At 39.6% G+C, this 13,354-nt stretch overlaps 1 protein-coding gene across 2 annotated transcripts; it reads right to left on the bottom strand.

Annotated features, from left to right (window-relative positions):
* Positions 1-3,798: 3,798 nt before the first annotated feature.
* Positions 3,799-7,619, bottom strand: LOC126595511 (pentatricopeptide repeat-containing protein At3g04760, chloroplastic-like). 2 transcript variants are annotated; one of them, XM_050261785.1, is made up of 3 exons: positions 6,162-7,619; positions 4,403-4,551; positions 3,799-4,292 (listed from the first exon to the last, which is right to left on the bottom strand). In XM_050261785.1, exons 1-3 carry the CDS (start codon positions 6,243-6,245, stop codon positions 4,082-4,084), a joined length of 444 nt encoding a protein of 147 aa, XP_050117742.1. In that variant the 5' UTR covers positions 6,246-7,619; the 3' UTR covers positions 3,799-4,081. The 2 variants fall into 2 exon arrangements, with proteins under 2 accessions (XP_050117742.1, XP_050117743.1); XM_050261786.1 differs by lacking the exons at positions 3,799-4,292; positions 4,403-4,551 and adding an exon at positions 5,010-5,335.
* Between the last annotated feature and the right edge of the window lie 5,735 nt (positions 7,620-13,354).

Genomic DNA, 13,354 nt, shown 5'->3' with positions numbered 1-13,354 from the left:
CCAATTCAAGATCAAAGCTGTGGAAAGTCAACAAGTGCAACAAAATACGTGCCGATTCATCCACTACCAAAGCCAAGGATCATCTACCACATGAAACTCCTTGTGGTCCAATTTCAACCTTCAAGACCAAGCCTCGACGGCCCTTGAAGAAATCTCAAGACCAATTCAAGATCAAGCCTCAACGGCCCTTGAAGAAATCTCCAGCCCAATTCAAGATCAAGCCTCGATGGCCCTTGGATCGACATCTACAGTAAGGGACTTCAAAACGCATCTCCTACACGTGACAAGCACATGTATACGACGCGCCTTGAAGTGGGGGCATTTGTAGACATCGAAATTTCGGTAAATAAATGTTGACCGATAAATCAAAGTTTCAACGCTCATGTATTACATAAATTTTACACGTAGCGTGTGTCTAAACAAAAAATCGAAATAAGTTGGAAAAGTCATCAAATAGGACACGTGTCAACACTTGGCAGAAACGACTTATTTCATCTGGAATATTATATTCAAAATTAGGCCTTGGAAAATTCTATAAATAGAAGGCTAATTCATTCATTTAAAGGGGGAATTCATATTACACCTTGAAGCTCTGAAACTCCGAAGCTCTCAAGCAAATCCCGAAGGATCAAGAAAGCTCTTTTCGTTCTTTATCAAATCCTCCTTCAAGATCAAGCCCCGACGGCCCTTGAAGAAAGTGTTTTTCGTTCTTCGTTCATCATTCTCCCAAGATCAAGCCCCGACGGCCCCTTGAAGAACTTCCACCAAATGCAAGATCAAGCCCCGACGGCCCCTTGGATCAACAACATCAACAAATCCACACGTCCAACCGTTCTTCAAGATCAAGCCCAAAAGCCCTTGGAGATCCGTTCATCACTGTTCTTCAAAGATCAAGCCCAAAAGCCCCTTTGAAGATCCACTCAAATCCACCTTCAAGATCAAGTCCACGGCCCTTGAAGAACGTTCATCCTTAGATCAAGCCCAACGGCCCTTTGGATCAATCGCACATCCACAAATCAACACCTTACGGAGATTGAATCAGATGATCAAATAGAAGAGAGATTGTAACCCAAAAATTTCAAATACAAATATTTGTTTGTGCACGTTGTTCTTGTCTCTTTCGTTTCAGGAATTTTCTGTGTTCACAGTAATATTTCAAATTTATCCTAAAATAAATGTATAGTAAAAAAGAACAAAAAGAGTCATTTGTTCTCTTCACTAGCCACCTTCATTAAGAGCATAAGAAATAAGGAAATCAATGGGAGGTAATTATAAGGTGGCTGAAGATAGAGGGAGAAGGGATGAATGTAGGGGCAACGATTAGAGAAGGAGAGAGGAGGGGGGGGCTTGGAGAGATGAAACCCATGAATTGTTTTTACTATTTTTCTCACTTTTTTTTAATGTGTTATTCAATGTTTGATAATAATAATAATAATAATAATTATTATTATTATTATTATTTTGTTTCAATACATTTGTCACCATTTGATTAGATACATGAGCTTTGTATTTGTGCCTCGCCAGCCATAAGTGGCCTTAATTATGCCACATAAGTAAATTTAACAATTATTTAACGGAATACATAGAAACAAGTCAAAATTGAGTGAATATTGAGTTTCAGGGAGTAAAGTGACGATTTTGGCATTTCAGGAGACAAAGTGAGATCAAAATCGAATTTCAGGGAGCAAAGTGGCAACTATTGAGTTTTAGGGGCAAAATGAGATCAAATTTGGGTTACAAGGAGTAAAGACGTGATTTTTGAGTTTCAGGGGCAAAATGAGATCGAAGTTGAGTTTCAATATGAGTGGGACTAAAATAAGCCAAAAGAATATTGGGAAATTATAATCTATTGAAAACTTGTACCCAAACTGACACACCCCGACCAGGATTGAGGCATGATGGCCTTCACGTGAGGGTGACGTAGCCATGTGCACAGTGCGGAAGCGATAAAGATAAGAGTTATACGAATAAATAAAAACCAAAAGCTACTAAAGTGCACTAATAAGCCAGAAGTGCTAAAAGTGAAACACAAATGTAAATACACCTAATCAAAGCGTAGAAAGTCTAGGTGCAGTCCGGTAAGACAAGTACTAGTCATACAGTACCATAAGATGTCCTACAATTATTTTAATATGTCAGAACCGCCGAAATCCTCGTACGCCACCAACAGCAAGCTTACCTAAAACCTGGAGGGGTGCAAAACAAAAAACGTGAGTGGGCAAAAACACTACACTGCACATAAGTCGGAACCACTAAAAAGGGGTATGTACGACAAGATTAGGTGTAATATAATTATGCTTAATACTACTCTATCAAGATAACTGGGCGATAAATCGCTAGTCACCTACGGGTCGGAACCACCCATGATGGTCTGTACGACAGGACTATGCACCTAAATTGGACCCAATGTGAGCATATGGTGCGGGAGGTGACATTATTTTAAGGCCTAAGCCATATCTCTGGCTAATCACTAACACCGGGGTGCAGGTTTATGAGCTCAATGTTTCTCAATCAATCACAACTGTTATTCCTATTCACAATACATAAACTCACATGTGCTTACCTGAGCGTCTATAGCACCACAATTATATATTATGCAGCATATACTACCTCACATGCTGGACATAAAGTTATATGCATGGCAATTCAAGGCATACGTCATTTAAACGTATTTTTCTAGGAAAATATCAAATATATAAATATATACTGAAAACCAAAAGCCCACTCATTGGTATGTCAAAGGGTCGTAGCCCCCGAGTCGCCCTTGACCGCACTCGTCCTCGGGATAAGCCTCCCCTATATGTGAAATAACTATAAAAACATCATTTAAAGCACATAGACAAAACTAGCTAATAACTTCTCATACAATGCTCAAATGGGGTGTTTGAATATACCAACGTAATCTACACAACTCCACGAACATCCCCATATTTTTAAAATAATTTTCTGATCACTCACGCGCCGACCAAGGCACGGCAACACGCGCCGCCCACGCGCAGGGACCCTAACAGAATCCCTTAACCCCGTTAGGAATATTTTGTTAAATAGTAACGGAATCCGTTAAACTCACCAACGCCGTTAGGAATATTCCATCATCTCCTACCTCAGAACTCCGGCGCCGTCGCCGGTGCCGGAAACTGGGAAATTCTTTCAACCTTCATTTCTCGTCCATTTCTCAGTCAAATTTCATGAAACTTAAACCAATTTGAAGCTTGACACGAATTGAACACAACCATACCTTTTAAAAGCCCTAAAACCCATAGGATTCGCCGGAAAACTTCTCGACACTCCTGCCAAACCTCCAACTCGTCGAATCTCACTATTCTGATGTCCAAAATCTTCCAACGAACCACTCCTAGCCTCGTGAGGACCTCCTTAAGCTACCTATAAGCTTGAAATCCCTAAAAACATGAGATTTTACATTTGCATGAATAGTACCTTAATCGGAGTTCGAGAGAAACTAGGGTTTTCGAAGGAGTTCTTACCTAAAAAAGGTATCATTCCACTTGTATGAACCTCAGGGACACGATGGTGTACTTTAAACCCTCAATCTGCAAACTTTCTTCTAGATTTGTTGTTCGTCCATACGTGAGGGACGGAGAGAGAGTGAGCCCGAGGGAGAGAGAGCACGGGAGAGAAGAGAGACGAAGAGTTTGTGTGTGTGTGTGAGTGGTCCACGTGGTCACCAACCAAAACCACAAAAACTAAGTGCTACTTTGGTCCAAAAATTAAGGAAAAACATAAGTTTGGACCACCCCTAACATGCATAACACATACCATGACACTCACATCCAAGGGTAAAATAGTCAATTCACGTCATCGATAATTTATTTCGGGACGGGCTGTGACACAAACCTAGTGCTTGAGAGGGTACCAAGTAAACAGGAAAAGCTAAGCCCAAGCATAAAACAAGGTGACAAACATTTAAACAAATAAAAGGTGAAAATAACATCCAGAATCTGAACATTATTATCACCATGGAAAGAAAAAGTTTAACCAGAAAAGACAAAATTTAAGCCCTAAAATAAGTACAAGCAGCATTGTAGTCAAATAAAAATAATTAGTACAAGCAGCACTGTAGTCAAATAAACGGCGATTTTTCTTTCTTCAGAAGTGGTTCTTCCAGATCAATTTTACAACTTGTCTTCTCTGTGGAGTCATCATCAATTAAGATCTGGTCGACAGTTCGACTCTGATTTGGATCTGTCTCTTGTTTGGTCTTTTGTTGGTCTTTGGCTTTGCCCCATAGCACAATATATAAACCAATTACCACAGCAACACCACCAACCAAGCTGATAAATGCAGATTGTATGAGGAATTAAGGATGTATTCTAGTAGTTATATATAATGTGTGTGTGTGTGTATTAATAATGTAATATGTAAAACATACGTACATAAGTACCTTCCCAAATATAATTCCTCATGCAGAAACACAACAGCTACAATGGTTGTAATAACTGTGCACAGGGGCGTGAACATGGCAACGAAGAGTGGACCTCTTATTGATACACACCATGTTTGAAAGGAAAAGGTTAGACCCGTTGCAAATCCCTACCAAGTAAACAAAAACATCTAATTAGCACCTACTTGTTCGCAGATAGTATATTAAAGCTGCTTAAGTGCGGACATGCGCAATGTGAGACGCTGGTGGGACGCGCCCATCTATGTATTGTCGATTGACTAGTTAGCCTCTCACGGTTCGTACCGCCTGTTAATTTTTGAAAACCCTAAGAAAATCCTTACTAAATGTAACTTTTCTAAGAAAAGGAAAGGTCTAGAGAATTGGCTACTTACTGCAAATAAACCACTTACAATTTCAAGAGTTGAATGGATATTCCATACCTGTAGGTCATGCTCTAAGATAAGAGTAACTATTGCTGATTGTATGGTTCCGAATAAACCCATCCAAAACACTGTGTAAAAGTGGTTTGGACTGTTAAGTACATTGGAGAAGAAGCAGAGATGAACAATTGTAAAACCAAGAAATGAATTTTTACAGAGAGGAGAAATGTGAGAAAGAATGAATGAAGGTTTTGAACTCAATGAACTAATCTTACTATCTGTTTACAATAGCTATATATAGCTGACTAGAGGACTAGCTAATAAGCTTTGAGTAACAAACTCTAAGTAACTCTTTCAACTAACTATTACATCATCCAATTCATTTACAACTGTTTTGATGAGTTGGCAGTGATATATTCAACATCCCCCCTCAATCTCAACTAGGTTTCCTAGTTTGAGATTGAATGAATGCTTTGAGAAGTGCAGAACTATGAAGTCCTTCTTGTCCATATACTCCTAGCCCTGCTACCCCTCACCAATTAATCCTCCATGGCTGCAAGCATTGAAAATTACTTAAGAGCGGTGCAATTTCATACTCATCAATCAACTTCCCAAAGAATTTCAGCCTCTCAAACTGATTTCTACACCTCTGTAGCTACTGTTTTCTTTGCGATAAGGTACAACCACATATAGTTATCATCCTTTCAAACTTGCCAAAACCAAAAAACATGTTGCTCATCCCATTATCATCACACATCACCTTTGCAGATACAATCTTCCAAAGAAAGAATGTTTTCCAATATTTCTTTCAACATACTCAGCTAGATTATGGAACCATTTTGTATGTACAAGCCTCTATTTCCAATAGATTACAGAATCAAAAAATAGCCTTTTATAAAGTTGTACACACACCCTCATGCCGGTTATAACAATTTCTTGCGGGATTACCCTTCGTGGGATTTACTGTCATCAACTTCATTTAACATTGGCATCAGCCTTTAAGACAAAAAATTAACAAACTATAGTGTGGAATCAGCCTTAATTATAGTACCACAGGATCGCCCATTGTGGATTTTACCAAAACACAACTACTCTTAACAATGGCATCGGCCTTCACAATTTCAACAATAGAAAATCAACATCTATGTAGGATTACCCTTTGTGGGATTTACCTACTCACATCACGGAATTACCCTTCGTGGGATTTACCATTTACAACTTCTTCAAACTTCATCGTATAACCGGATTTACTGTAAATTCATGCTAACAACTGAGTTGGTTAGACTCTGAAATTATAGGCTAAGATAAGAAAATATATTGCACAACCACGGTATAAACGAATTGTAAGTAATCCCGTCAGGATCTATTCCTTTGCTTACCATTTCTGATACCATTTGCAAAGCTTGAACTCTGTCTCCACAGTACTGGACATGGTGTTGTATGAGCTCACATTCGAAGGACATCCCACTTCACCGAAGTTCTTGAAGATTTGCAAAGCCTGATCAGTCTTTCCACTCTTACACAACGCAGCCAATATCGTATTGTAGTTCACAATATCCGGCAAGCAGTCATCCGATATCATGTAATCCAAAAACTCTATTGCCAAATCCAATCTCCCATCTTTCCAGAAGGCAGAAACCAACGGATCATAACTATAACCAATAAAGAGACTGAGCAAAACCATCAAACATATCAATCTTGAACCAACTATATTCCAAGAACTTTAAGAACCATACCCAAATCCAGTGCAAGTTCAGTGAGACATTATGGAAGGAAGAAGCAGAGAGCCATACCAAAATCTGCAGATCCTGATCTTACATATGTCAATGGAGATAAGATCCTCTAGGAAGCTGCCCATAAGGAAAATCTTGATAGAGCACCCAAGATACCATCGCGTCTTCTCTCTTCACATGAAAATTCTGAGCTGGGCATTTCATCAAACACCTGGACTTCTATCTTCATTGTCTCACACAATTGGGACTAAAACTGCAGCAACGAAACCGATGGAGTTGGTCATTTGGAAGGCTCCCGATCGAAGAGCAAGACAAGGCCAGAGACTCTTGCTAGGAAGCGAAGGGTCTAATCACGTTTTCGAGCTTGGCATATTCAATAAAAGGACTTGAGAAGAGGGTGATGTGAGGTCATGATTCGATTTCGAATAGTTGGGTACCAATCTGACAGCGGGCGAGTACATTCCAAGCCTTCAAGACCTGGTTTTCGAGGGCTGGATCAAAGGAAAGCTCAATTGCATAGCCCTGTGACATTGCCTTGGGATTTAAATTTCAAAGAAAAACAATCGAATTGGATCGAAATCACCATAACCCAGTTTCAGAAACTGAGATCTCAGATTGCCCAGAAACGCAAAGTGAAAGATAAGCTGAAATCGAAGTGACCCAGAATTGCAAGAACCAAAATTTCCAAGAAAAAAAATTACAAAGAAAAACAAGAACGACCCAAGAGAAAATTACAGATTCAAGAAAATATCAGAAAAACAAGAACTACCCAAGAGAGACTGGGATCGGAACCCAACGCCAAGAAAAAGAAGCTCTCGGCGGTTAAATTTCTAAACCAGAACAATAAACCCAACAATCGCAACAATCACAATCCCAACAACCCAAGCTTGCGGAAGCACAGAAAATCTAATGGAAATTTGAAGAGAACCTAAACTAGGAAAAAAAAATGTAAACTACTACGAAGAGAAACCACCAGAATTCATAGCGGAAGCCTGGTGCTCTGATTCTATGTTAACGAGAAGAAGCAGAGATGAACAATTGTAAAATTAAGAAATGAAGTTTTACAGAGAGAAGAGAAATGTGAGAAAGAATGAATGAAGGGTTTGTATTGAACTCAATGAACTAATCTCACTATCTGTTTACCGTAGCTATATATAGCTGACTAGAGGACTAGCTAATAAACTTTTAGTAACAAACTCTAAGTAACTTTTTCAACTAACTATTGCATTATCCAATACATTTACAACTGTTTTGATGAGCCGGTAGTGATATATTCAACATGGACAACGTGCCGAAATTGGGACCTGTTTTTTACACATTGGTCAAATCATACATATATATATAATTCGGACAAGGATCCTCTCCTGAGCAATTCCCTAGGGATCCTAGGGATCCCGCAATCTTGTCCGTTCATCGTATATCGTGTGGTCAGAAATCATTTAAAATTTAAATTTTAAAATTCAAATATGAATAGTACCTAACGAAAACTGACCGCACGATATAAAATGAACGGACAAGATTGCGGGATCCCTAGGGAATTGCTCAGGAGAGGATCCTGGTCCATATAATTCCATAATTCTGTGCAAGTGTGTGTGTGTGTCTATACATATATAACTATATACATAAATATTAATAAGGTGGTGTGTATATGTATGTATGTATGTGTATATATATATATATAGAAAATTATTATTGGCATTCCAAATTCCTCATTCTACACTCCAAACATTTTATATTTAGAAAAAAAAATACACTTATGAAGAATGTAAAATGAGATTTTTAGAGTGTTATATATATATATATATCCAAGTAGTACTAGTACCTGCTCAATCACCCAAAACGAAGCGCAACAAGTGTTTACAATGAAAAATAGATAACCGAGCGTCAAATTCTGACCCTCCAAACCCAAGAGAGATTTTGGTAGGATCGGTAATTGTGTGTTTAATAACTTTGTGCCTTTGATAAATGTCATGTAAATGGCTCCACCACCGCAGATGATTTTTCCAATTATCTTGGCATTACTTCTCAAGCGTCGTACATTGACTTTCTCGAATCTAAAAATATACACACATACACAAGGAAACATGTAAAACTGCTAGATTAAAGTTAACAAACATCTATAATAAAGTACAAATTAACAAATTAACAAATTGAGATCAAGTTCAATAAAGCATTTCTTGGCAAAAATAACTGGGAAATTATCATTTTCTTTTCATAAACAAGGAATGAACTCCATAAGACGTCCCTTAGAACATCACTGCTCTCTAGATTAATTTATTTTATTTTATTTTAACTTTACTATTATTTCTCAGATTGGGTAAAAAATAATACTTCATTAATATATCTCTCATTTTATGTATAACAAGAGGAAGGTTATATATACAGAGCCTAGGAAACTATTCTAGGAAAGTAATTATGAGCCTATAATCTTGCAGAATCAAATAGTTGACTTAGACTAATTAGGAATGTACACCTCGTTAACACTCCCCCTCAAGTTGGAGCATATATGTCGTCAATGCCCAACTTGCTAAGTGAGCTGTGAAATACTCTGCATGTGACTACTTTGGTGAGGACATCTGCAAGTTGATCTTCGGATTTAACAAATGATACCTCAATGATCTTTGCCTCGAGCTTCTCCTTGATGAAATGTCTGTCAACTTCAACATGCTTGGTTCTATCCTGTTGCACTGGATTATGTGCAATGTCTATTGCGGCTTTGTTGTTACAATTCAGTTGCATGGCATGTTTGGGTTTGAACCCCAATTCCCCCAACAAATTCCTTATCCAGAGTAGCTCACATACTCCGTATGCCATACCTCGATATTCTGCTTCAACACTTGATCTTGACACTACTTTCTGTTTTTTACTTTGCCAAGATACTAGATTGCCTCCCACAAAGGTAAAGTATCCAGATGTAGATCGCCTGTCAGTAACAAAGCCCGCCCAGTCTGCATCAATGTGACCCTCAACATCTAGATGACCATGTCGTGCAAACATCAATCCTCTTCCAGGAGATGACTTCAAGTATCTCAGAATTCGATTTACAGCATCCATGTGGGCTTCACTTGGTGCATGCATGAACTGACTCACCACACTTACGGCATATGCTATATCAGGTCTAGTGTGTCCTAGATAGATTAACTTGCCCACGAGGCGTTGATATCTTTCTCTGTTGGTAGGTACCTGATCAAGATATTCACCAAGCTGATGATTCAACTCCATTGGTGTATCTGCTGGTTTGCTGGCTAACATTCCAGTGTCAATCAAAATGTCAAGGATATATTTCCGTTGTGAGAGAAATATTCCTTGTTCTGAACGAGCCACTTCGATGCCTAAGAAATACTTTAGAGCACCAAGATCTTTCATTTCAAACTCACTTGCCAAGTGGTGCTGCAATGCTGCCTTTTCCTCTGGGTCATTCCCGGTAACTACCATGTCATCAACACATACAATAAGGGCAGTGACTTTACCTTTCTTATGTTTCAAGAAAAGAGTATGATCTGAGTTACTTTGCTTGTATCCAAAATCCTTCATTGATTTGCTGAACTTTCCAAACCATGCTTTGGGTGACTGCTTCAATCCATACAGAGACTTTCTCAGTTTACACACCATGTTGCTCATATTGGGCCCCATCTTGCATCCTGGAGGAGAATCCATATAGACTTCTTCTTCTAGGTCGCCATGCAGGAAGGCATTTTTGACATCAAACTGGTGTAATGGCCAGTTTAGGTTTACTGCCAGAGAAAGAAGTACCCAAATTGTGTTTATCTTGGCTACAGGGGCAAAGGTCTCCTCATAGTCAATCCTATAAGTCTGAGTATAACCTTTCGCCACCAATCTTGCTTTGTATCGTTCAATGGTGCCATCTGCCTTGAACTTTACTGTATATATCCATCTACAACTCACTGTTCTCTTCCCTTTAGGAAGGATAGTCATCTCCCAAGTGGAATTCTTTTGGAGGGTCTCCATTTCATCATTCATCACTTGAGTCCACTTGGGATCTTTCAGAGCTTCATGCACATTACTTGGAATAGATACAGTGGATAATTGATATAAAAATGATGCACATGACATAGACAACCTATGTAGGGACACATGATTAGCAATAGGGTATTTAACTTTTATTTTTGGGTCCGGGTCATACTGTTGTCTAGGAATCCCTCTAGTGGTATGATGAGGTAACTGATAACCTGTGTTTCCTGTATGACTCGACTCAGGTAAAGTGCTTAAGTTGGAGTTTAAATGTTCAGTTACCTGCGGGGAATCTTCAGGACCTGATTGGATGATTGGTGATGGTACTGTAGTAGGAGGGAAATTATCTGAACCATCATCTGGAGTTTCCAATAACTCTTGATCTTGTTGCACCACTGTGGCTGGTTGCTCGGACATTGATTGCTCTAAAACATTTTGTTGAATTTGGATGTTCTGAGTATCTGTTGCAAAGATAGAGCTATCCCCCTGCAGATGATGCTCAGAAACTCCCTCTGAGTAATAGAACTCACTCTCATGGAAACTCACATCTGCGGTAACATGCACGGTCTGAGTGGGAGGATGGAAACACTTATAGCCCTTCTAAGTGTCAGCATACCCCACAAAGACACAACGCAATGCACATGGATCAAGCTTGCCACGCTGATGTGGATACACTTGAACATAAACAACACAGCCAAAGAGACGTGGTTCGAGATTTGGTGTGGATGGCATGGTGAGGAGAGTGGTCAATGTCTGAAATGGAGTTTGATACTGAAGAGTGCTGGATGGTGTTCTATTAATGAGGTAAGCAGCAGAACAAAGAGCCTCCCTCCAAAAATGATGAGGCATACGGGCCTCAAATAAAGAGGCACGAACAACTTCCAAGAGATGTCGATTCTTACGCTCTGCGACACCATTCTGTTGTGGTGTATAGGCACATGTGGTTTGATGAACAATACCATGTTGACTTAAAAAATTATGTAGGTCATGGTTGACGTACTCCCCTCCATTATCAGACCGAAGTGTAGTGATTTTCTTGTCAAACTGAGTAGCAACATATTGATAAAATAACTTGAATTTGGCGATGACTTCACTTTTCTGCTTTAAGGGAAAAACCCAGGTCATTCGGGTGCAATCATCAATAAATGTCACAAACCACTTAAAACCACTAATAATGGGAACTCGTGATGGTCCCCAAACATCAGAATGGACAATCATGAAAGGCAGAGAACTTTTATTCAATCTTAATGGATAAGAAATACGATGGCTTTTCGCCAAAATGCAAGTTTCACAATAAAAGTCTGATTCAGCAAACTGGGAAAACAAATCTGGAAATAAAAATTTCAGATAACCGAAAGAAGCATGCCCTAATCGTCTATGCCATAGCCAAATTTTCTTCATCCTGATAGACTCATCTCCTCTCACATGATGTGCGTGACTCAATCTCTTACTACTGTCGTCTGTCAAGTCCAGATAATACAACTTTCCCCTCCTAGTACTACATCCAATCACAGCCTTGGTGAGAAGATCCTGAAATAGACAATACAATGGCAAAAAACACACGGTACAATTAAGGGAATCAATGATTTGAGTAACAGATAACAAGTCATAGTCGAGTGAAGAAACAACTAAGACATGATCAAGACTTAATGAGGATGTAAGAGATATAGACCCTTCTCCCATAACTTGGGAGGTGGTGCCATTGGCACTGGTAATATGTGTTTGGCTTGATGGTTTGGTATAGTGCAACCCAGTAAAACTAGATGTCATGTGATCAGTAGCACCAGTGTCAATAATCCATGATCTATTACACGTAAGAGAAGATGCGTAAGAGGTACCTGAGGTGGCCAAGGCCTTGGAGCCAGATGTACCTGATGGAGGTTCTGATGCAGTATCCTCGGATGACTGAGCGGATGCAAATGAGGCTTTGGTTGAATCCTTTTTTTGCCCTTTGTGGACCCATCCTTCTGGATAACCAATGATCTCATAACAGCCCTTAATTGTGTGGTTATCTAAACCACATTTGGTACACTTCATTGGAGGCCGGTTACGAGTAGGGTCGATACTGTAGTTGTTCGGCCGAGATTGTTTGGACCTGGCAGCAGCCAAGGCTGTGGCTTCGGAGGTTCCACCAGCTTCAGACATGGTTCCCTGTCGGTTACTCTCTCGTTTAATATGTGCATATGCTGCCTCAAGTTCAGGCTTAGGCTCCATCCTCAAAATCTCTCCTCGGATTTGATCGAAATTATTGTCCAAACCGGCAAGAAATATATACACTCAGACGATCAACCTCCTTGCGTCTAGTCTCAACGTCTTTCGGATGCTCCATGGTGCTTGGACTTAATTGATCAAGCTCCTGAAAAATCTCAGTTAGCTTACTGTAATATTTGGCAACTGATGCACCAACCTGCTTCATTATGAATGACCGTCTGTGAAGGTCACAAATCTTGGCTTCATCAACACCATCTGAATAGGTTTGCTTGATTGCAGCCCAAACTTGCTTTGCTGTGTCATAACGAATAAATCGTTTAATCTGATTAGGTTGCATGGCGTCGAACAACCAACTCTTGACTTGGCAATCCGATGCACGCCATTTATTAAATGTGGGATCTGAGTCTGCAGGTTGGGCAATATCACCAGTCAAGTGGCCATGTTTTTCTCGCCCAGCTATCTTCATCTCTATGATTTGATGCCATAGAGAATAATTATTCTCATCCAGTTTGATTCCTGCGGAGAAGCTGGAGGTGTCACTCTGCAAAGTGACGATTTGTGTGGTAGTTTTGGAGCCTCCCGACACCAAGGATTGATTGGTGTTTGTTAACCCATCATTGTTGGCCATGATAGGGAACGCTTTGAGTGATTTGCTG

The sequence above is a fragment of the Malus sylvestris genome, chromosome 13, assembly GCF_916048215.2.
Source record: "Malus sylvestris chromosome 13, drMalSylv7.2, whole genome shotgun sequence".
NCBI lineage: Eukaryota > Viridiplantae > Streptophyta > Magnoliopsida > Rosales > Rosaceae > Malus > Malus sylvestris.
This window is presented reverse-complemented; position numbering and strand designations above follow the sequence as displayed.

Bases quoted from the DNA above. Each gene is read 5' to 3' on its own strand.
- LOC126595511 (XM_050261785.1), bottom strand. From the start codon at position 6,245: ATGTCCTTCGAATGTGAGCTCATACAACACCATGTCCAGTACTGTGGA. The intron at 4,552-6,161 runs GTAAGCAAAGGA...TTTACTTGGTAG, and splicing joins TGCAAATGGTATCAGAAATG to GGATTTGCAACGGGTCTAAC. The intron at 4,293-4,402 runs GTACTTATGTAC...TGCATTTATCAG, and splicing joins GAGGAATTATATTTGGGAAG to CTTGGTTGGTGGTGTTGCTG.